Here is a 25,584-nt window from a genome sequence, read left to right as displayed (position 1 = left end):
ACACGAATCCTCCATACCAACACACTGCATCCAATGGAAACAAAGAGAAATTTCTAGAACAAAACCAGCCAATAATTTGGAAATTATCTTATCAGATACACACTATTTTCACAGACCTTCTTTTACTATTTGATCATTACAGACCTACAATGGTCCCCATTATAATATTTTAATTGATTCTCTTTATCCTTTCCCCAAACCAAAATGATTAGATAATAAATGATAATGGGTAAAAAAAAATGTGTTATGTATTGCATTTTTCACAGTTTGCTCTTATTGTAATTGCCCTCTTGAATGCATTAGGCAAATATTACACGTGTCAACACATAGACAATGACCCCCAAGTAAACTATAACACATAAACCTCACCATACCTGTGAGGTGCCACTAACATACCAAACCAACAGTAGGGGCATACCGAGATACCCCTACCACCCCCAGGTTCTGAGCCACAGACCAGCTTGAAACCTACCAAACGAACCAACCATACCAACCAGACAACCATAACCAACCGAAACATCCCCATTCTACCCCCCCACCTAACCAATCCAGCCCCGCTGCTGTGACCAAGCGAAGCCAAAAGAAAAAACGAAAATCAGGGAGGGAGGGTGGTACAAAAACAGGTAAGTGGCTCAAATTAAATGTGACAGAATCTAAAATGTCCGCCCATTTATACCTCTCACCAAACCCCACCTACTAAAAACTGACACCAATCCCCAACCATTAACACCCTAGAGCCCTCCTCCTAGCTCTGTCAAGGCCTGTTCCGCTAAGCTGCGCTGCTCCTCTGGCTACACGTGGGAGGTCCTTTTTGGTCTCTGGAGAAGGACTTTTTACATTTTTTACCCTCCATAATGTTCTCTTAAGAGTTACCACCTCGGCAACTGAAAACTATAAATATAAAGCTATAAAGACGCTACATGCTGCGGGTACCTCCCAGCAGTCTGTAGAATTCCCGCACTGCGCTCAAAGCGTGAAACATACGTGTAATTCACGGCTCTCTAATTTTCTACAGTATCTTTACCCCCCCCCAACACACACACTGAATTTCAATGCATCTCTAATAAATTCCCAGTCTTTCTTACAAACTGAACATGAAATCTCATCACCGCCACCTCCCTTTGGAGCTGTATTTATTTAGTCATAATGGCAACCATGTGATCACATCACTCTACTCTCGTAGCTAAATAAGGTACGACTCAATTAATTACATAAGAAAAGCAGCAGAATAAACTTAAAAGATACTGAAGGGATAGCCCTGCTCATGAAGGGGAAGCATAGCTTATATTCGTCACAAATTATTAAAACCATTCCTTTCGGAGATGGTTAGACAATTATCATCTAGACCCAGGGTGTCCAACCTGCGGCCCCCAGCTGCTGCAGGACTACATCTCCCATACTCCTCAGCCAGCCTCTTAGCTGAAAAAGTTTTATGGGCAATGTAGTCCTGCAGCAGCTGGAGGGCCGCAGGTTGGACACCCCTGATCTAGACATTGTCAGTGGGCCAGCACTCACAGAGTAACATAGTAACTATCTCACTATATCTACTATTTTGTCTTGGGTTGGATAGCTGGAGGAGGTCCATCTATTACCAAAACCTAAGCACGGATTAATTATGGTTAAGATATATCTTCTTATGGACTTACTTTTAGGACAAGCTGTAATTTCAGGTGCGGTGTGCCTCCCCTCTGCGGTCCGGTTTTCTGTCCACTTTTGGCTGCTGAGAAGCCAATCAGTGGCAGTAACTGAAATCAATAGGATCGCTTTCTGCGCATACATGCAAGGGGTCTAATTAGAGCCCCTGGAACTCTTGCAGGGATCTGCACTGATGCTGACCGGCGGTTTGGTCGAAGATATCTACTGCAATCATAGGACCTGGGGTACGGGGAAATAATACATACCCAATAAATCCCTCCATGCATTGTCAATGGGACACTGCCATACGCATTAAAGTGGGCAGAATGACCAGACTGTCCCATTAAAGATTTCACAAAAAATGGGCGTTTGACAATACTAGGAATAATGTTTAGTTACTAAATAGTTTAATTCAGCATTGTAAATGGAAAGGGAAATATACAAAAATACTGTTCATGCGCAAGTTGTCCCTTTCAATTGACAGATATTTGTCACCTAGGTCTTTACTGTTTCACAACACCCTGCCCTGCATTTCAACAATTCTATTATACATACAATACATATAAATACAGTATACATGCATAGGCAGGTATACACTGATTCAGCAAAAGGACAGGTTAAACCAGAGAGATAAAAACCTAAAAGCCCAAGAAGAAACAGGACAAATCCAGTTTGCATCCCTCCCCTTCTGGGAAGCTGAGCCCTGTAGCTTTGTCCAACACACACACCTGAGTGATGTCACTAAAAGAAGGCTGTGCCAGGGACACAAGCTTCAGAGAAAAAGACAGGAAGTACTGTGTGGGAGGGGAATGGACACTTCTTACTGAGACCTACTGGGATTATCTCCTCCAAGACTGCTCAAAATCAGCTGGTAGAAAATGAATTTCAGATACTGAATCACCGTGGATTTGTGCTCATCACATTCATCTCATCTGGGAACCAGAAGCTAACAGGTAAGGAGTCGGGAAAGGGTTAAAGAAAAAACTTGGATCAGGAGAAAGAGCAAGAAAACTTTTTTTTTTGTGGTTGAGCAAATGACTGATTATTGTGGCTACAGTTAGAGTAAGTGCCCGTGTTTCTAAAGTTAAGCCCTTTAGTTGTTGTTTGTGATCTGTTTGTTTTTCCTTATGGAACGTTCAGATAATGACTCATGGAATGTTTGGAAACTTTTGTTTGTAAATAATACGTGCAGAGCTGTACAGCAGGAAAAGGCTGCAAAATGCAGTGAATTGTTTCATTTGTAAATGCATTTTTTTTTATTATATATGGTTTATTTTTTTTTTCTTGAATGGCAAGCAGATATTTCCAGTTTGAGATCCTGCTTTTATCTGGAGTGTTGGAATAGTTTCATAGTGACACATTTCTCCCTTATCTGGATTAGTGTTTAGAGGGGTGTGAAGAGGAGCCCCCTGTGCTTTCTGGAGCCTGCAGGATTTCTCTATGCATGTCATGCAAGTCTTGGTATTTGCTGTTAACTATTAACCCTCAGGCTATCGACAGGGTTACCCAACACCCTTTGTAGTTTAGGATTACTGTTCCTATAGCTTTCAGTATATTCATGGGTATAAAGTAATGTTTAGGACAATAGCCAGAGACTCTTGTATGACTATATATAATATTGTATTATTTCCAATATACTGTATTTTTTATTTTAATATCGTTTGAATCCTGGAATTAAACTAAAATTAAATTAAATTTTTTTTAAAAAAAGGTCATGTCCTTTCTGATGGTAGGATTACCATGCATGGTTAAATTTAAGGGTATCCCGTTGGGTTAGGCAACACATATTAACCCTTTGGGCTGAACCTACAGGCTTTTAAATGGTTAACGTAGCAGCACTTTAGAGAGTTGGCGCTAGTAAGTTTAATTTCCTACCAAGATAATAAAGCTAAAATATGTAATCATTCAGAGCCCTGGTCATGAAAGGGTTGTTGATCACTTGAAATACCTCTTTGATCACCATGGAATATGTAACCAAATGTTCTGGGTTTAGACATATCTTGCAAAAAAAACCAAAAACATTCTGATGGTTGCTATGGAAATTGCTCTAGATTAAGGACTTTGACCATGAACTTATGTAGTGTTCATAAATAAGGCCGATAGTTTTAGACAGGTGGTAGTATAGTGATACGTACCTGAGTGAGGGATGGCAGGACCAATCCCAGATGACCATAATCCTTCCGGAGTTTAAGAATTCCCTAATTAACATGTAAACGACTTCCTATCACCAATCTAGGTATATCCCTGAAATCCGGATCTCTCTCTAACCCAGGAGCTCTTGATTTGGACGCCCATTTGGCTATTTATATGGTGAAAGTCCCATCCCATGAGCAATTTTGACAGGGATGCCGACTGACTGGAATTACCTTTTTTAACCATTGATTCTTATAAATAAATGCATTATTCAGGGCAGTAGCAATTTTTAATTCAGAATGTAACAGGTATTTTACATAAAAACTGTCAATCGGCTCACCCGCCATTATGCTATTTGAATTGTATCTTCAATTAATCGACATGTTCAGGTGAGACATGAACTTTTTTAGTGTGTTCTTGGTTCTTGGAGCAGTTGAGAGGTAACTAGTTATTATTTTCGAATCCTCCCCTTAAAGATTTTATTTTCCCAATCAGCGTTGCCTCCCTCTGGCTTTGTTTGTGTGATCTGGATCTACAGCTTTTCATTCTGGAGTTTACCTGCAAAGTATAAGTTTGCACAGAATGGGTGTAGCTGCTTTTGAGAGCTTTTGTGTGTGTGTTTTTTAATGCGTTCATGAAGTCGGTTTCAGGATAAGCTTCTCTTTACCTCTTCACCAAGACCCTGCGATACAAAGTGCAGACAGATCAGGCCCGGGTCTATTATTTTAATTATCTTATATTTAAACATGGAACATTTTGAACTAAAAAAAAAACATTTCTTAAATTATTACGCAATGCAATGTGCTGGATGTTGTGGATTAGTCTGTATCACCAGATCTTACTAATTGCAATACATATAAAGCGACGTGCATATTGATGAGGCTATGTAAATAATGATATTATGTTACATGAGTGTTTTATAGAATGTATATGATCTGTCATTATTGGAATTCCAGATTACCTGGCAGCTAATCAGGCCCTTTTAGTGCATTCATGAACGCTTATCTGGAGAAGGCAATGTCAGCATAATGATCAGATATCCTGTTGTAAAGCCTTTGGAGGCTTAATTGTTGTTCATGGTAAAAGTTAGCTGGAAATTGTCCCTATCTGTCCTGTTTGGGAAGCAAATTTCCACGTCCCTTTTTCCTCCTGACGTCCCTCTGTTCTAGGAAAGATTTAATTTGAAAACTGTTTTAAGAGACACTGGTATTACAACTATGGTTGGGGTTCTGTTTAGCGGTCTTTACCGTAATGTTGTTGTCGAGACCTCTTTCTCTGCTACTTTGATTATTCTGGAAGATGGTTGCATTTGGTAACATTGTATCCCAGCACCCGTCGCAGAATAACCCATAGAAACACGCAGGAGGCCCGTAGGCCATCAGTACCATGTATTGTATATTCTTGCCCTAGGCCACCATGGATAATGAGACCCAAAAGGTGGAGAAATGGTTGAAGAAGTCAAACTACGTTCGCTCCCCGAAATCATCCGTATAGAGGGCCTACACACTTTAGCTTTACTATCTACAATCCCCGTTTATTTCCTTAATTGTGTCCTTTATTTTATTAAGCAGGAAGCTTGACAACATCTGTTTCTGTTTAGGCCTACGCTAAAAAGATTGATCAAATATTTAAGGAGGAAAAAGGAGTGTTTTTTTGGGGGGGGCTTGAGAGAAATTTGGGGCTTAGTAAGGGCGGCCATGCAACGTATTTATAACCTAATCAGTAGTGTTTTTTGTACTGTTAAACACCATATAAAAAGTGCAAAGCCTGCCATAATGATATTATAAAATTCCTGTTCAGAATGTAAGCAGGGAAGTAACCTGAATGATCGTTAATGATTGACAAGTAAGTGCCATTAAACAAGCACACTCATTTTAAGAGGCTTTCTTATCCTGATTTTTTTTTTCTTCGCTCTACAGCCATTGAGTAAATAGTTTATCATAATATAAAACCTGTTTAAAGTGTCTGAAGTGTACAATGCTACTGTGCGTCGGCTACATTTTAATTTTAATCTTGTTAACGGAGCCGTCCCGTCAAAGTCCCACCCAGCGTCCTAATATCTTGACCTCTACGTCAAACAGAGGTGCACCCCATTCATCTTAAATTCACTTGTAAGTTTTGTGCAAAAAATAAATATATATTTATTATTGTTATTATTATCCAAGGTATTTATTAACAGACACCTAAATGTCCTGGTCTCCTTACCAATATAACAAGGCAAAATGGGCATTATTCTCTAAAGTGTTTAGTAAATCAGTTTAAAATCGAATTTAATGAGATTAATTTTACCGTTTTAAACTGTCCATTGAGGTAAAATCCCATTGACCACTAACTTTACGTTCAAATTACTGTAATTATAATTACTGGCATGCTGCTAGCAAGTGTCATTATACTTTATGATTAAGTAATATAATATATTTTGTTCTCAGGATAATGTCGAACAGATATTCAGACCCTGGAGTAGGTGAAAAATCGTATCTGCTGTTTGAGAAGACGAAAACTTCGGAAATGAGACCGAGCTCAAATTCCTTACAACGGAGAACTTTGGAAGCTATCGATAATGGTTCCTACGTGCCAGAGCGGTCCCCCTCGCCATCACCCGTAGAGGCTCACAGGGTTATACTAAGCACGGAGAGCTTAGCCGCACTGAAGCTTGGAACCCAACAAGTGATTCCAAAGAACTTGGCTATAGCCACAAAGTCCAAGGTCCCTAGACACCACAGTTTTGCGGCAACACCATTCAATAAAGAAGCAGCCCGCAATGATCCAAAAAGGATGTCTGCGCCAGATATGTTTCCAGATGATGACCTTGATTATGGTGGAAGCTTAAAAAGAAATTTAAGAAACCAATCTTACAGGGCTGCAATGAAAGGATTTAGATCTGAAGAAGATGAGCCTCAAAGGACTATGTCCACCCTAAAGCCAGTGTTAGAAGATCCATCCGCTCCTCCTCCTCGGAGTCCTGGTAGATCCAAGGTATGTTCTGGTTTCTAAGACACGATTAACAATGAAGGTGCATACAAGAAACATCAAGTCACAGAAGTCCAGAAGTGGCTAGGGGGCTGTGAGAGACAATGAGAGTGCATTGGCCGATCAGGGAGACCAGATTCCCCCTGCTTTCCCCAGGCCGTATACACAAGTACAGGTCGTACCCGCAGATCTGCTTTCTAGTTAGTTCCTCCCGTGAAAAACCAACGTCTCTGTTTGTGTCATAAGGAGAGCATTGTCTGGTGCTGGTTGAGAATTAAGGTAGACTGCAAAGTCTTGGAAGGTTTATTTACCAGCCCAAGGAGGAGTAATTTAATTTAAATATTAATTTGCCAATAACCGAACTATATTATTGAGAGTTTGCAATTGATTTGTATCTGTTTTTATTACGTTACAGAAAACTTTCGGAAGAAAAACAAGGCAGAGACAAGCAGGCTCCTTTAAAGATGGTATGTGTATAAATACTGACTAATGTATTAACATGTTGTAAATGCCCAATCATTTTATGGGGGACGTGTCTGTTAAATATGCTAGACCTGCACAATTCCATTAAAAGTATGATTGATGCCCTATAAATGACTGCAGTATATAATTAACTTTATACCCTAGTTTTAATGATTGCTAATAAAAAAACATTCCGGGCAAGAATTAGGAGTGATTGTGGTTTTGTGGCGCACAGACATCTCTGCCGCACAGTGTGGGATTTTGTGGCGTTGCTAGACAGACTATTAAAATCACTGATCTTTTTTTGTTGGGAACCTGCCCACCTGTCTGGCACTTAAGAGGTTAAAGTTACGACCAATGATAGAGTAGGAGAAGACGTCTTCATGTCACCTTGTTTGTCTACTCCAATGCCGTCTTAGTTGAGGATGATGGGCTATGGTGTTAAAGTCACAAAACACCCCAAGTCTTTCCACCCCCTCCAATCCCTGCTCTCCCCTGGATTACTCTGCTGATGAGAATCTCTTCATCTCATAGCACGAGCCGTCTCGTTTCAGCAAGTCTATGCTTGAATGTGCGCTTTAATTCAAACACAAGTTCTCGGGTCACCTGGAGGCCATGCAAAATCGTTCTGTGTGTTTAATTTGTTCGATTTGTTTTCTTAGCCTGTTTTTGTTTAAACAAATCTATTAGACTTGATTGTACGCTATAACGTTCAAACATACCGAACAGCGAGCGCTGCAGGTTAACGTTTAATTGGGTACTTTATTCATGATGTTCATGCTAAGGGGACTTCAAAGGACTCATTATTCCAATTTAGCTACATTTTATAGAGCAGGGTACTGGCCCAGGAACCGTTGAGCTTATGGAACAGAACAGAGTCTACCTAATATTAGGAAAAGTATCTGTAGCAGGATGACGATGATAGGAGCTTCTAGAATGGTACTATGGCTCGGTGTGATATGGCTACTCCTAATCGACTTGCTGCTCTCTTCCTTCTCATCACATCTTCCTTAAAAAGACCGACAAAACCAGTCAATAGATGATGGGTAACTTAATGGGGCGGAAACCTGCAGAGAACAGTATATTACCAGGTTTAGCCCCCCCAATGAGGGTTTCTAATAGATTCTTTTGATCTGTAAACGCTATTCATTTAGATTGCTTTAAAATATATAATTTTGGATGTTTATAGCACGTTTAATAACTCTGCCTGGTTGCTGCCTCAAGCTATTCTCGTTGGTTATGGCCAGCACAGTTTTTTTTTGTTTTTTGTTTTTTTAACGTCTACATGTTAAATAAAACCTTTTTGTTTCGTTTTCGTTTTTTCCGAATGGAATCCTCGCTGTAGCAGATTTGATTTCTGAAGCTGCCGCACGCGGTGTTTCACATTAACGTCCTAGTTTTTGTAGTCTTTTCCCTAGGGCGATATTAGTGGCTCAGATGAAGCGGTGTTGCTCCTCAGTGGGACACGTCTCCGAGTTGATAGATGCTCGTGCATGGCTTGTTGCGAGGCTTGCTGTAAACACCTGGGAAATTAGGGTCTGAGGACAGACGGTCCTCTGTTATTGGGGAAAAGGATGAGTTGTGTACAAAGGTTATGTTGTGTAAGCGGAGATCCGTAATATGTCAAAATATCTCAACATTTTAGTAAATGGTCATGTGCGATCCACCTGTTTGAGGAATTGACTGTCCTCTCAAAACAATATGATTCTTACTTTGTCCCGCTAAAGCAAAAGGATGACCACCAATATATACCCGATGGGTCGGTGCCACTGTCACAAAAGACCCCTGACTTTGATTAACCCTTTGATTAGCTTGTTCATTTCTCCAGGCACCCAAAAGATTAACAGCGCAAGCAATGCAACAAATCACTTGGGACTGCAGTGTTCTGTATTACCAATGTATTTCCAACCTGTACCCAAGTCCTGGTATGTCTAAGGCTCTCTCACTTATTACATATTATTGTTCTGATAATGTTTCCAAACGTCGTAGCTGGCCTTAAAGCTTATAAAATCATGGACGAAACTCTGTTGGGACCAGAGAACTCAAAGGTTTTAAGGCAGCCATCCTGTGTTTTGAATGGAAGAGTCAGTATCTCAAAGGCTCTGTTGTTGTTGTTGTTATTATTATTATCTTTTATTTATATATCACCAACAATTTCCGCAGCACTTCTTACAATACATATATTCAAGGGGTCTGACAAGACGAGAATTGACAGACTAAGACAAACCGATACATTAGGCTCACAAGCTTACAATCTAGTGAAAGCGTATTGCGTTCTGTGTAACCGTTCAGAAGTGGAGCTTCTGGATTAGTGCTGGACAAGGCGTGGTGTCCGCTGCAATTACATCGCTATCCGGTTTCCTTAAAGCACATCCGTGATCACGTATTTACCCGGGTTGGGCAAAAAGTTTTTCTGGATGCAATAAAAACGTCCTCCAGAAAATAGCTGCCATGTCTGTTTTCTCCCTCTGACCAATATCTGCACAGTAGCTCCTCGATCTCTAAAACTCAGCAGAGAGTGAAGTTTAATGTTTCTGGAATTGCCCCATAGTATGGGTTTAGACCGTACCGTGTAAGCCGTAGAAAGATTTAGTAAAGATAATACCTTTTGGGAGGAACTGAAGCCTAATGGATTGCAAGCTTTCACGACCAGGTCTCTTCTCCAGGCAGATTTTGCATTTGGAACAGAATTTGCTCCTATAAGTATCCAGTAACATGCAGACTGTATAAAATATGAGTAACCTCTGCATCATACGGAATACTTACTGCGTCCCCTATCTTTTGAGAACTCCTGATATTTTGATCTTTTGCATAGACTATTCAGCTTGTTTAGCTAATTGTGCAATTCCTCTCTCCTGGAGGCTGATAGACGATCATTTTCCTCCTGGATCCTTCATGTTTTATGGTTATTGCTCCAGAAAATCGCTGCGAGATGGTGGAACATAAAGCACAGAAATAACTGGTTGAGGGGGGAGATAGTTTTTTGGTCGTACTGTGGATTTTAAAGGGGTCAGTAACTATGTGGTGGGATTATAACTTTATCTTCAGCTTCTATAATACGAAAGAACCCTATTATTAATACATAGAAACATTCTACCATCTACTCTACCGTTGCCTCACCTTAGATTCAGCATAGCCTTATCCCTATCCGGCACACACTTACATTTCCTTGTTATATTAACCTCTATCACCTCAGCAGAGCTGCTGTTCCACCTATCTACCACCCTTTCAATGAAGAAAAAAAACTAGCATGCCTTTCCCCTATCAATTAACGTCATTAAGCCAAGCTGGTCTGAAAGGTTAATCCTACAATGAAATATTTTACTGTTATATAAATGTGCATATATACATATATTAGCATGGTGAATTCCTTGAAATTATTATTATAAATTTTTTTTTTTTAACATATTTAAAGTTGCTCTTGGGGGTTCAGGGCAGCTGCACCATCCATGGATTGTGAGAAACTGTAGTATTTATTTTTATTTATGTTTACCACTCATTGTGCTCTAAAAAATACAAAATACAATTTGTTCTATAATCTATCTATAATAAATAATTTAGATATTTGACACAATTGCAGATCTGCATCCAGGGCTAAATGTATATTTTTTTTTTTTGTTGGTGTGTACATGGCGTTTGAACTGTACACTTAAATACTTTGTGTATATGTGTGCCGCTGCAGACATTTTCGTGTTAACATATACCCTGATCCACGATGACTAATTCTTCACGTGAGTCGCGTTACGAGCTGCCGGGGTTGTAAAGTGTGTTTTTAAGTGCGGTATTCATCAAATTTCACAATCCCTGATGCTATAAAACTCCAAAAAAATAAATAAATTCATATCTAAGCCATACATTTGGTTTGAATGCCATGGGAGTCTAGTCTCTAATCACGTATTTAAGTTTAATATATTTCTGTTGTACGGTTTTAAGATGTAAATGGGTATGTGTTCATATTTTGACCTTGGGCTGGGAGTGTTCCGCAGTAATTGTCATGTCGCAAATGCTGCGTGACATGTAACAATACGATGACTTGCTCAACTAGTTCGCAAACAGATCTTGCTGTTCACATAGCTCTTATGTGTCTCTCTTTAAGAAGAACAGTCCCTCTTCCATAGTAGCGTTTTGATGATAGTAGCATGGGCCGACCTAACGACTCTTTCTGCCTTTTTAGAAATTGGAGACTCTCTAAAGCCAAAAAGGCTTCATGGGCCCTTTATGGTCTCTGTGCAGTAGGGTCCAGTTTTCAGTTGCACGTTAAGGCCCGGCATGTTTAATTTAAGCTCTAGCATTGTCTTATGGAGGGCGACAATGAACTGCACTAAAGCCGAGGCCTACCCTCTGAGCCTGACGTGTTACATTCAACGCCTTGCTGTGACATTCCTTCATGAGCCGAAACTGGACAACAGTAGCCTTGCAAGAATGAGTTGTAACTAAAAATGGATCCTGGTACAGCTGGGGAGAGCGTGATCTCTGGGGTTTTCCGTAGACTGTCTCTTTCAGGCTCGGCTTGGATGAGGAGAGAGAGTCTAAATGTCCCTTTGCTCTCTCTCTTTGACAAAGCTGGTGAAGAAACCTTGGGAAACTTGAAGGATATTTCTGAAGGCCTCCTTGTCTTCCTAAACCGTATGTTCTCTTCAGATCCTAGGCTGTACCAAGATTACAGAGAGCGAGGTCTCAACTCCAACAACCAGGAGTCTGACGACGATCTGCTCGAGGAAAACGCGGCCCCAGTACCAGAACCTGACGATGCCATCGTGGTTAAGAACTATCGTCCTGCCCAACTTATCTGGAGCCAGCTTCCTGAGGTTCGTGGCTTTGGACAAATAATGCAACTCATTTTAGGTGTTTTCTAGTAGCAGGAAATGTCCTTTTTTTTGTTTTTATGTTGTGTTTTGTTTTTATTTACTTGTTCTGTTTGTTTTGCATATTTGCTTTTTAAAGCGTCAAAGCCAAGCGATCGGTTGTATGATTGTCGCAATATTTAAAGCAGTGTCTTAACACACCCAGAACACGTGTTTCATTTTTTTTTTTACCCTTTTTTCCCAAGAAAGACAAAAAATAAACATCCAAATTATTATTATTTATTGTTTTATATAGCGCCATTAAATTCCATAGCGCTGTAAATGTACTTTATCTGTAGATTGATTCCCTATTTTATTTTATTTTTCATTTTTTGTTTTCTACTCAACCTACTGGCATTGAATGGGTTAAAACTTTGATATGATCCAACAGTGAGTTAAAAAACATATGTAATCCATCACAATGGCAATTTTAAAAGATTTTTTTTAATAACAAATTTGCATTTACATTTCTTGTCTCTTCCGGCAAGACGATGATGATGATGATGGGTGGGCAGCTTTTTAACTTTTTTTGTTATTTTTTTTATTACAGGAGCAAAAACAAGAAATAGTATTTTTTTAAGGAAAGCAACTTGTTTCACAAAGGTGTTCTCAAAGTTTTTGTGCATATGGCTTTCCATACATTGTAAAATACTCGTAGTATTTAGTTTAATGTCGTTGAGTGACCTTGTGATATTGTCAGTCCAGCGGAGGATGCTTTTATGTAGGAGTTATTCTGAAAACGTTTTCTGGTGGGAAGCGCAGTTTTCTGCAAAAGGGAGTCGATGGTCTGATTGGAATTGTGTTATTTGTGTGCTGGACGAAAACAGGAATTATATGATGTGGGAGAACTCACAATACAACTGCTTTCATTGAACTAAATCCAAACAGGGAGAACGTAAGCAACTCGTCAACTTATCTGCAGCAAAATGAATCTGAAGCATATAAAGCATATCTCCCAACATTGTAAATGCCCAAAGGGGGGCACTTTCATTTACGAGATATGGCTTCTAGAGATCAGGGGAGGAAAGCGGAACAGAGGGCGCTGTGCGAAGGTCCCGACTCAGCTGCCCCGTTTATGCCCTGCTTTAAAGACTGCCCTTGGAATGTAGTTGACACATAATAGCCATCATCTGCTAAACACATTTATAGTAATATATTTAATCATAATGTAATGATGGGAGACACTTTGTATAGCGGAGGGAGTGACAAAGTACACAATAAGCATGAATTGATGTGACTAATTTTTGTGGTTATTATCCGTGATATTATCTCTATAGAAAGGGTGTTTTGGTACTTTATTATTGTGTTATTAAGTTACCTCACCCAGCGAGCCCATCGTTTGTACGCACGTCCGTCTTTATAGGAGATGCTAGAAGAATCTGACATCTGTGAATATTCTCTATCCTCCGCATGTTGATTCACAGAGACTCCCTCTTTTGTTTGTGGCCAAAAAGGAAATGGATGTAGCCTTATTGGTCCATAGAAAAAGATCTAAAGACTCATTTATAATGTTCAGAAACACTTTTGCCAATTGGTCACAGTATGGCTGCTCAGGCGCCATCTTTCAACTGAAATGATCAGAAAACGTCTTGATACCGCTCATTCTTTTTATGCTTCAAATCAAAATATGAATTTACCTTCCTCTCGAATCTCCCAATATTCCAACATTGAATGTTTTCGAAGACCCAACCTGTGTGGCATTTAATTGCATCTTAACACTAAAAACACATCTGCTGAGCACACGGTTATTTGAATTACTTCTTGAGGTCTATAGGTAATATATTAAAATCCTATAGAAATCCAAATATATACAGCGTTCAAAAGTTGCTTGTCTCCAGAGAAATGTTGATATGAATTCCAAAATGCATAACTTTATTCTTTTTTGCAATTCAGTCAGTTTTGTTTTTTTCAAATATTGATATTTTGTTTCTCTTTATTATATCATTTTTTTTATGCTCCCATAGGTACAAGAAACCGGAATTCTGGATAGAATTTCACCAGAGGAACGCAAACGACAAGAGGTAGAAGGATGTTTAAGAACACACTTTGTCTAATGTAAATTCTGTAAAATTCCATATTTGAAACTGAAACTCCAACAGAAAATGTCTGTACATCGGCATCGCCCAGCCTCGCCTAAATCTTCACCAGGATAAAAGTCAAGAATAAAAACAGAATAAATGTTAAAAAGCTTGTTTTAGCTTCATCTGCTTTTAAGAGTTGGAAGCTAAATTCTTCACATATCAAGGCTCGTAATACACATCTTTTGTCCCTGTAATACCTGAATATATATATATATATATATATATATATATATATATATATATATATATATATATATATATATATATATATATATATATTGCGGTACTTTGGTATATCTCTTTCTTCTGTTCCTTCCTGAGTTCTTGCTCGGTTATCTGATCCCAATCTAACACTCTCATTATATTACCTGTCGCAAACCATAGAATGGCTCAGTCTTAGATTACCCAACCTGGCACTCCAACCAATGAAAGGATATCATTGGAGAAGCAGTACTTTATTAGCATTGCCATCAGCTCAGTGTAGTGTTTGTGCAGGGAATTTCACCCAAAATATCACATGACTGACAACAATGGCGGCCTCCAGAGATCTACAGGGAGTTCATGTTTTTCTTTTATGTTACATCACTGTATACAGCACTAAGTTTAATGCTCAGACTGTTTTTATATGGTATTTTCTCTTAAATAATTGGTGGGTGTCTAAGGGAATTGGTGAGTATTCTCCCTGTACTAGGCTTGCCCCTCTCACTCTGTAATTGCTGTGGGACCTTCACACAAGCCAACGTTGTTTTTACTGTTCTACAGGCGATATTTGAAATAATTACCTCTGAATACTCCTATCAACACAGCGTGGATATCCTTGTCCGACTTTTTAAGAAATCAGAGGAATTGAGGGCAACCATAACCGGCACTGATCACCATCACCTCTTCTCCAACATTACAGACATACTGGAAGTCAGCAAACGGTAACAATTCATTTCAATCTAAGAGCAGATGCTTTAAATACTGCAACCCAGAACCTGATGGTTTTTATACATGTTTTAGGGTTGACGAGGTCTCGAGGTAGCTAGACAATCCTGGTGATTCATAGTCATGGTGACCAGTTTTGATCCACCACATGAATGTCAGTCCCCGGGAGATGTCTGTCGGCAGTATTGGGCTTCGCATAGGCAGTATCTCCATTCTTTAATGTCCTCACCATAGTCGGGTCACAGCTGAGGAAAGAAGCCAATGGAAGAAACGTCACACAATGATCGTATTAGACTGATAAACAGATATCTTCAGAGCCCGAGCTGGAAAAGAATGTGCAAAGTCTCCATATTAGTTTTTTTTAGAAGCTTTGACATTTTAGGTCTATGAAAGGGGTACATTCTCTTACAGCGACTTTCCCAACTCCCCAATGTAATTATAGAATTCCAAGCATAAAACCCTTTGTGCACATGCTTTGGCAAAGGGAATTTATTACTTACATGTCTTTGAATGTGCATCGTTTTAGGTATTTAATCAGTTAAAATTCTGTTGTATAATTCTGGCCATTCTAGAATCTATAGAGAATGAACTTTAATTTCCAGGAAAATGAGATAACTGAAAGCAAGACTGTCACCGCACGGAAAAATGAGACCGTGTCATCTCATGCCAATCAATTAAGCAGGGAGCTATATAAACCCCGGCTGGCTTCCACCATGAGACGGCCGGCTTGGTTACAAGTTATCTGATTTTAAAAGCTTTGTTTATTTTGTATTAAAAACTTTTATTAAACACTTCTTTTTAAGTATTGAACATAACAGGGGTCAGGAGAACAGTGAGAAATAGAAGGGAGGGCTGGAAACATTCAGCCTGGAAGCACATCCATCTAATGATGAAGCAACCATAAATTCATATAGCACCTAACATGCTCAGAGCACTCTTCCTAGTCTTGCCCAACGCACGTTCATCAAAGGGGACATGGAAATCTCAAAGTAAAAGCACATAAAGATCCAGTCAGGGTGTAAATCTTTCCCCTTCCAGCCTTTCTGTACTTAACCGCAAGATCTGTTTTTAGGCTCTGATAGTAAATGTTGATTTCTTAGTCAAAGGTGCTGTTCCACTTAGACTAAACAATCATTACCCTCTCTAATATATTAAGCGGATATCCGTTCATTCTTTGCTCTGAAGGGTTAATCGAGTAAACCTATGACAAGAGTTTAAGGTTTGTTCGGCAACAGCCTATCAGAGCCTGCTTTTGTATCATATGACAATTAAATATTCCCTGAAAAATTATGAATGAAACAGTCCATTACACAGGTGAAGAATTTATATCTTGAAGAGTTTGGGTTTTCGTATGGAATGAAAACACAAATGCACATCTCTGAAGAAGAGAAAATAGTTAAGCTTAATGTCTGAAAATGCTAATACTAATTGGGCTTCAGTATAAAGAAAGAGTCCCATAACTAAAACGATTTGGTCATTTTGTCTCCTGGAGGAGTAGAAAGATCTAACGCCAGCTAAAACACAACTGCTGTGTGTTTATTTCAAGGAACCGGATGCTCTTAGCATGATCATAAACATATCCAGATGCCTAACGTAGGTCATCATGTTTCATGAACTGTCCTGTTTGTTAAAATTCCTTCTGGAAATCTGGATGATTTTCACAAAAAAAAGCCTGCCATTTGGGATTGTTGTCCATCCAGCCTCCCTGCCCGGAACGCTGGGCTGTTTCTAATCACATTCTGTCTTATTTTACTGACTTATTGCAACATTCCTAGCTGGGAGCCGACGGCCGAAAATCGCTGCCGACATCCTATTCCCCCGTCTCCTATAGAGGTCAAGAGATTGGAAAATATGTTTCAGAAGCTAATGTAACTACTTCCTTAAATATAAACTCACCAGGGACATGAATCCGATACAAGATGTCTCCATGAAACTCGTGGAAGATTGTTTCTTCGAGAATAAGAAACGCAGACTATGCTTGATTCGCCTGCGACCAAAATGCTGCATGTACCCCTGGAGGCATGGTTTTAGGGCAAAGTGGTAAAAAAAAATGGAAGCATCAATAGGAACACTTCATTGGTTTCCATGGTGACTGCATCACTTTTACTGTTTTGTGACAGAATTGCTCCTCGTACAAAACCCCAAAGTTTATAAGTATAATTGGGTCCTGCAGTAGAGAATTCCCTTTAGACTGTAAGCTCTGGAGAGCAAGGCCCTTGGCACCTTCTCTCTGTACAACCTCATTGTGCTTGAACCGCTATAATCTCTATTGGAATATAATGTATTTATATAGGTTTATTATTAATAATATGTATGAAAATACATAGTAAAGCCAACTGTTACAGGCAGATAAATGAATCAATGTAACGGGGTTCAGTCTTTTTTTAAGGGATCCAATTTGGCCAGTAAGGATTTAATCTTTCACAAAACTGTTTTTGGTTTCAAATTTCCTTTTTGCTTATGAGACTAATTGATTTGATATGAGCACCAAATATTTTGGTATTGAAAAACGGAAATTTGCCGTATCTATATGACTTAGGCCATTTTGGCATAAATGTTACCCCCCCTACCTTCCAGCTATCTTAGTAAATAATTATTAGTCCAGTAGTGGTTTTAAGCACCACTACCTGCCCTCGCTGGCTACCACTGGTGTATTTACTTCTTTACCATATTGTCTATGTACTCTATGGAGGCTGCATAGCGTAGATAGGCCGGTTAGGGAGATCAAATGTCTCCATGGTAACAGGCCTGGAGAGGTGTCCTGCTGCCCTAAGCCTGGGCCTAGCCGCCTTAGGTTGGGATACATGGCTGCCTCTTACTCCTCTCATCTCATGGGCTGTGTCATGTATAAAGTAGTGTTCGGATCTGTGCTTCCTGCATGCATATTCATGAAGCGATCTGATGACTTCCAGAATTCTTCTCTCCAGAACCCACTTCCTTTTTTAATGAGAAGCTCCTGCCCCATTATATCGGATACGTTATGATTATACATCAGATTCCACCTTGTCTTGTACTCCGGCACGTGGTTTATACAATAATTTATTAATTACGTGAAATGAGCACCAGGTGCAGGAAACTTTAAGTCTGTGATTTTAATTTTCTTGGAGATTTTTTTTAGAAGAGGAAAAAAAGCTCAGATCGAATGCTTTAAACATGTTCCTACTCGAAGGGTCAGGTTTCCAGCAATGAAAAAAATGTCATTGTCAGGGAGTATAATTACCGGTCTATAGATTTAACTTCGAGGACCTTGTATTTCCCGATGCGTCTCAGCTTGCACACACACACCGTGTACACACCATACACACACACACACACACACACTTCATTCTTTATTCTAAAAGGCTTTCTATTCTCTTTCAAAATCCAGGCCAACGGGTGGGATCTGTACAATTTTGCGTCTATTTGGTATTTATTTACTGCTGAGTTATTTTGTTCTATGCCGTCACCCACTGCCTTGTGCTTTTTGAGTCTCAATAATCTGATATTTCACACAAAAAAACAAATTTCATTAACCCGGCGTTTATTCGCCTTCTTTATTTTTGCAGATTTTTCGATGACTTGGAGAAAAGACACAAAGACAACGCGTTCATCCACGACATAAGTGACATTGTAGAGTATCACGCCCTGAACCGCTTTCAGCCCTATGTGATTTATTGCTCCAATGAAGTATATCAGCAAAGGACTCTCCAAAGACTGCTGTAAGTTGGAATAAACCAGTTTTTAGGAGGACGAAGGCACAAAACCGTCATATTACCTACAGCTACACTGATTTCTGTCCTCTGGCAAAATAAGGTTTAACAGTTATCGCTGAATAGCTGTTATAGCTGGCAATTATAAATGAATAAATTATTAAATTGCCTTTTTTAAACTGATTTTGCAATGTATTATGGGAACTATAAGATGAACGCTTATGAGTATCTTTTTTGTTTGGCAGTTAAAAGAAAATATTGTGTGTGTGTGTGTGTGTGTGTGTGTGTGTGTGTGTGTGTATATATTTACGTACATACACTATATGGACAAAAGTATTGGGACACCTGACCATTACACCAACAGGGACTTTGATGACATCACATTCTAAATACATAGACATTAATATGAAGCTAATATGAAGCTATAACTGCTTCCACTCTTCTGGAAAGGCTTTCCGCAAGATTTTGGAGAGTTTCTGTGGGAATTTTTGCCCATTCATCCAGTAGAGCGTTTGTGAGGTCCTGCACTGATGTTGGATGAGACGCCCGGCTCGCAATCTCCATTCCAGTTCATCCCAAAGGTGTTCGATGCGGTTGGGGTCAGAGCTCCGTGTGGTCGGTCAAGTTCTTCCACCCCAAACTCTTCCAACCATGTCTATGGAGCTTGCTTTGTGCGCTGGGATGAAGTCACGCTGGAATAGAAAAGGGTCTCCCCCCAAACTTACAAAGTTAGAAGCTCAGCATTGTCCAAAATGTCTTTACACCCCTTCAGCATACTAGACATTCTAGACGATGGTCTGCTTCCAACTTTGTCCAGTGATTCTAGTGATCCATTAAATGTGGGTAGTTGATTGATTTGGTAACTAAGGGGGCAATTACTAGATAGGGAATCTGCATTAGCCTTATCGTGTCAGTGATTAATCCTTCACTTTGCCTAAAATCCTATGTTTGATGTAATATTGTTACGTACTTTTAACCCCTTTTTGTGTGGAGGTGTCTAACATCTTCTATACCAAGGAGAATTATTGGGGTGAGATATCCTGTATAATTAACCAATTAATTATTGAAATAATAATATAACCACGACAAAACTGGAATTTGATGGGTATCTTAATTGCCTAGTACTTAGTAAAGGGAGTAGGACTATTGGAAAGATTCACCTCGATTATGGAGCGATAGTTGTAGCCAAGGTTTGGCTGAGGGTGATGGGTTTTAAAATATGCCCATGTCCTGAATTTCAACCTGTCTATACTATAAGGATTGCTCATCTCTGCCATCTTATGGGTAACGTTGGTAACTATATTTTTTTTATTACAAAAAACACTGTTAGTCAGTAACTTTTTTTGGTAGAGATTGTATACCGGAGAAATAAATGCTGAACCACGAATTAAGTGTTTTTGGAAGGGTTAATAGTAATATTCTATAAGTAAAATTGTACTGAGATATATCCATCCCCTATCGAAACATACTTAATTTACCCATAAATAGTTTTGCAATAGTTTTAAATCCTTATAATATTTTTTCATTTTCATTCCAGAGCCTCAAATGTAGCCTTTAAGGACGCTTTAAAGCAGATTGAAATTCTGCCAGAGTGCGGGGGATTACCCATGATTTCATTTCTCATTCTTCCGATGCAAAGGGTTACCCGTCTGCCGCTGCTCATGGATGTAAGTATCTCTGTCACACAGGCTTAATATCTTGATAACGTCCCCTATACACTGTATGTATTAACTCCTGAATGCCCAATATTTTCCTCTTAGTCAAACATGTTTTTTCTGTAGTAACGATCCGCTGCTAGGGCGGCCCAACCTTCCGATTTCTGTAAAAGGTGCGGCAAGTCCTAGTTCCAGTGTTGTTGGTGAGATTATAAAGGGTTAACGTTACATAATGAAATGACTCACGTCCGGTTACAGGGGCATGTCCCAGTGGCCATATGCCCTCCATTGAATTTAACAAGAAAAAGGTATCAAAAGAACAAAATGAAACAAAATAATAAATAAAAAAAAAAAAAAACCCACAAGTGGGGATGTAGTTGGTTACAGGGTTCGCTGCCAAGGAACCCTCCTAGAAACCAAATGTATAAAAAAGAACCATGCGCAAAAAATAGATTCTATTTATTAATCACCTATTTACGCCAGAACCGATGTACATTTCAGCCCACAAAGGGGCTGCCGTCAGGGCAAAGTTACAAAAAATAATAAAGGGTCTCTTTTTGGTTATTACTTTTGCGGTTTAGTTATTTATTTTTTCCAGTAAGTAACAATAGTAACATTTACTGCAAATTATAGAAGTAATGTACTTGCGTAACTTTTAATTATATTTTGTTTTTCAGAGACTTAAGTGTTTTGTTTCCTCTTTTCCAGACTATTTGTCAGAAAACAATGGTAGACTCTCCAGAATATGAAGCAAATACACGTGCGTTAAAAGCCATCAGTAAGGTTAGTAATATCTATATCATAAAATTATTTTTGTCCATTTTGCTTTTTTTTTTTTTTTTTAATCTATGCTTATTTTTTATTATTTGGAAATGTAGTTACATTCAACAGCTTTTATTTATTTGTTATAAATTGTTAATCTGGTATAAACTAAATCTGATCGCCGGAATTCTGGGGAAGGCTGTTTGGGAGAGAACATTCCATAGGTGATATTTTTTAATAGGTTATGATTATTCTAATGAAAATTCTAAAGTTACCAAATGAATCTCTTGGTGTTAACAGCTGGTTAAACAGTGCAATGACGGGGCAAGAAAGATGGAAAGAACCGAACAAATGTATACTCTGCAAACCCAGTTAGAGTTTGGCAAGATCAAGGTAGGAAAATAAACGGGCTCAATAAATCCGTAACATTTTATATATACAGCATTGTGAATAAGTAATTATGAACATCCCCCAAAGGTCTAATATACTCACTGTATGTACGTAATGCAACGTGGTTTGGTCCAACTTGGGTCTCTTCTTAAATTAGACGGTCTTGGGCGGTATCGGGCGTGCTGTGTGTTTTGGGGTAAATCTAGCACGGAAGTCGTAGAGATAGGTAAAGGTGCTTTTGCTTATCTTGTTGGGTGAAAAATCAAACCCATATCCACGATATATAAAATTTACATTATGTTTGGATTTTTCCCATGACATCATTGTCAATTATGTTCAGATATGTCATTCAGAGATATTATTGGTGAAAGCTTCATCCTGGTGATATAATTCCCCAATATTTTATCTGAGTATTAATAGTAATAGTAATACACGAACTCTGTTTTTATTGCATAGCCGTTCCCACTGATTTCTGCTTCCCGCTGGCTGGTCAAGAGAGGCGAACTTATCCTCATGGAAGAATCTGGATTATTCCGGAAAGGCTTTGGGAAGGCTTACTGCTACCTCTTTCTGTTCAACGATGTCCTAATTATTACCAAAAAGAAAAGGTAAGTAAGATTGCAGAAAATGAAAAAATAAAGGATACGTGCCTTCAGAAAACTCGCAATCCCACCATTGAATATTTTTATTACACCCATCGTTGGTGGTCGTGAAGTTTCTTCTTCCAAGGGATCAGTTTAACGCCTGCATTGAGACATCCAAAAGAGCTGATGAAGGTGTCGACATCCTCCAGTATTTTATTTACTTAAAATAAGTTACCACAATAGGACATCTTCTCTCTATTCTCTTAAAATTCAATCTTCTTCTTCCTACCTCCATTAGTTGTTGTAAAGACTGGCCTCCCCCTTATTAAAAATTAGTAAATACAATTATGGCTGACTGTTTGAGACGCTGTAAGCAAACGGATGACTGCTTGTTGTCTGTCATTTGCAGTGAAGACAGCTATGTAGTCACTGACTACGTAAAGAAAGATCAGTTTGCTGTGGACAAGTTTGACAATGGAGACCCCCAGATATCTCCTCCTGTAAAAACTGGAACCCTGGGCAATCGAAGTCCATCTGGACCTCATTTGTTCTATGTGACTATGAAGAAGAACAGCGAAGGGAAACAGGAGCAGATTGTACTGGGTGCTGACACCTTGTAAGTACGTCTTGGAGATTTTTCCAAAACCTTTGTTTTTCTTATAAATGAGAGATTTAGGAATAATAAATATATTAGGCGACATATTTTTGTTTGGAAGAAATAATCCAAAATTGTTGTCAATACAAGTAAAAATATGAATAATCCACGATTTCACAAAGAAACCACCAGGGTTTGCATGATGGCTGTGCCAACGGTGGCAGAATATGGAGGTCGTCTATTTTAAATTCCATGGAAGTGAAAGAACTATCAAAAACATCCCATCCTAAATGGCGTAAATGTGAAGTTCTTTGTTGACCTAAGTGTCGTAACATTTCCTAAAATGCACTTGTAACCGCTTCCTTATTGCTGTCCTGTTCTGAGTGAATGCTAATTCGGAATGTTCACTATAAGTTATAACTATATGATCAAGTTATAATTTTCATTTAGTTTTTTTCTTTTAAATTATATATTTTTCCACAACGACAATGCCACCGGCTCCTTTTATCCATAACAAAATGTCGTATGCAGTAACAGAAGGCTTGGGGTACAAAGCAAATACTAGTTGAGTTACTTGAATGTATCTCTCTCTCTCTCTGGAGGAGTGACAGAGCGCGATGGATCACTGCGCTGGAACTAAAAGAAACTGCTAAAGATGATAAAACCAAGAGAGAAGGTAAGACAGAGACCTTTGTTACAGAATATGGAGTCCATTTTGGTTTTCTTCCTGGTTTCTAGTGTAGGAGAATACAGAGATCCGTGGCTCTTATACAAAAGAGTTTTCCGGGGATTTTCTCCATTAATGCAGTAACCGGGAATGCCAGGACATTGTATTTCTGACCCTGGCATCCATCAAAGGAACCATGGTTGAGATGGTGGTGGTGGTGGTGGCGCAGACAGTAGGCCGAGTTCAAGAGTTCTACTACCGTATGTTCTCCTCCTCATTAAATTCTGCTATTTCAGGTCTGCGTCAGGTGGAGATCACAAAGGCGTTCTTTGCTAAGCAAGCTGATGAAATATCTCTCCAACAAGCCGATGTGGTGTTGGTTCTACAAGAAGAAGATGGTAATATACCTAAAATATAAGTGTAGAGGTGCCCTGAAACCTATACAAAAAAATACAGGAACACATCTCATAATTCCTAGATGATGCGGGGAGTAGGTGCATTAAACGTATGTAAACATAAAGAGCGCATAGAAACATACTGTAATATGTATAAAAAAAACATGGGGTTATAATCTCCTACTCAATTATCTTTTATTACTACTATACGTAGTAGAACTGATAATAATACCGCCTTTTGCAATCATACAAGTTCTAGTAACAATAAAACCTCGTATTAGAGGAAATTTGTGATTAAAATAAGTATCCCCCACTTTTATTTCACAAGAATTTAAGAGAAAATCAGATGAATTTCTACTCAAAGGCTTTTATTTTTTTAAGTAATTTTAATCTAGTTCTGGCATTCTTTCTTTCCATCAGGGTGGTATCAGGGAGAGCGGCTGCGCGATGGGGAAAGAGGCTGGTTTCCACAGTCAAACGCTAAAGAAATCACCAACCAGACAGCCGTGCAGCGCAACGTCCAACGTATGGAGAGGCTGAGGATCGAGACCGACGTGTAGATAATCTGCAATGTTTTGATCTACAAAATCGATTCGAATGGCCTTTATGCTCCGTCCAAATTCTCTCACTAACCCTGATATTCTATAGATATGTATATTTTTATATATATAATGTATATTGTCAATTAAACAAAACATGATTTATTTTAGTTTTTTCTTAAAATGTTGGTTTTGAAACAAGGTGGTGTTTTTATTATAAAACTAATATTTTCCTGGCTTCTCATTCAGTCAGCTTGATAATGAATGTTCTAATCTCGTTAACACATATTGGGCTTATTTACTTTTTAATGGTGGATGGGTTGCATTTCTTCTTTGTATATAGTGTTGATTTACAACAAAAGAATACCAAATAAAATAAAAATTCACACTTTTTTAGTTTCTGTATATCGTATGGCAACTTCCGGTAGCATGGAGTCCATATGAGACTATTGAGCGGTACAAGTAAGGGTACAAATGCAGCCAGTGGCAGGTTGCCACAAACGCTCCCATCCATGTAAATATAAATAGATGAAAAGTTAAGAAAATCACAATTTTTAAGGACTGATATCTAGGATACACTCCGCGGGTGAATCACTCCCGATTAAAAATTATATTAATATTAAAAGTTAATATTTTATTATTGAGCACTTGAGTTTCAAAGAAAGAGAAAAGTAATGGATTTTACCGATTTTCTGTTTTTTGCGGTTGATAAAATATGTGCATTAGAACTTTTTCTGATTTGTGTATATAAACTTTTTGTATATTAACTTTTCCTTGTTGTGAGTTTATGGTAGAATCGCTGCTTCTGGCGTGGGGCAATACACTTATTTCCAACACCACAGGGGTATTAAAGTGAGGAAAATATTTGCGATGAAACCCGTCACAAAGGTACTGCCTCCTCTATTCCTTTCCCCGTTTTACAAGTCATGTAAAATATTAGTTTTGCTACTTGTCCATGTTTTTTTTTGTTACAAATCAATAAAAATAATTTTTAACTAGCTGTGTGAGACTGATTTTTTTTTTTCTTTTTTTTATGTGTAATTCTACATACTGCAGGAGTATTCCTCCCCGTTACTTTTACCCGTGCCCTGCTGTAATAACAGGTATAGTCTTTTATATCACAAACTCGTCAAGCAGAGCCCTCATAAACCAACCATTCTTGCCACGACCCTGTGTGAAATTGCCAAGAGGCTCGATGGCAAACTTGTGGACAGGGACCTCCACTCTTATTGTATCTGTATGAGTGAATGGATCTC

General features: G+C 38.8%; 1 protein-coding gene across 1 annotated transcript; it reads left to right on the top strand.

The window, feature by feature from the left end:
* Nucleotides 1-2,399: 2,399 nt before the first annotated feature.
* Nucleotides 2,400-25,326, top strand: ARHGEF16 (Rho guanine nucleotide exchange factor 16). The gene is made up of 15 exons (XM_053452041.1): nt 2,400-2,588; nt 6,198-6,744; nt 7,154-7,205; nt 11,842-12,008; nt 14,009-14,065; nt 14,888-15,048; nt 18,598-18,750; nt 20,279-20,408; nt 21,105-21,179; nt 21,459-21,551; nt 22,005-22,156; nt 22,542-22,748; nt 23,330-23,403; nt 23,691-23,792; nt 24,210-25,326. The coding sequence occupies exons 2-15, from the start codon at nt 6,202-6,204 to the stop codon at nt 24,347-24,349; spliced, it is 2,106 nt and encodes a 701-aa protein (XP_053308016.1). The 5' UTR covers nt 2,400-2,588; nt 6,198-6,201; the 3' UTR covers nt 24,350-25,326.
* Nucleotides 25,327-25,584: the final 258 nt, after the last annotated feature.

This window comes from Spea bombifrons, chromosome 12 (genome assembly GCF_027358695.1).
Source record: "Spea bombifrons isolate aSpeBom1 chromosome 12, aSpeBom1.2.pri, whole genome shotgun sequence".
Lineage (NCBI taxonomy): Eukaryota > Metazoa > Chordata > Amphibia > Anura > Pelobatidae > Spea > Spea bombifrons.
This window is presented reverse-complemented; position numbering and strand designations above follow the sequence as displayed.

Coding starts and splice junctions, on each gene's coding strand:
- ARHGEF16 (XM_053452041.1), top strand. CDS start 6,202: ATGTCGAACAGATATTCAGACCCTGGAGTAGGTGAAAAATCGTATCTG. Junction 12,009..14,008: donor TCTGGAGCCAGCTTCCTGAG/GTTCGTGGCTTT, acceptor ATGCTCCCATAG/GTACAAGAAACCGGAATTCT. Junction 18,751..20,278: donor AGGACTCTCCAAAGACTGCT/GTAAGTTGGAAT, acceptor TTTTCATTCCAG/AGCCTCAAATGTAGCCTTTA.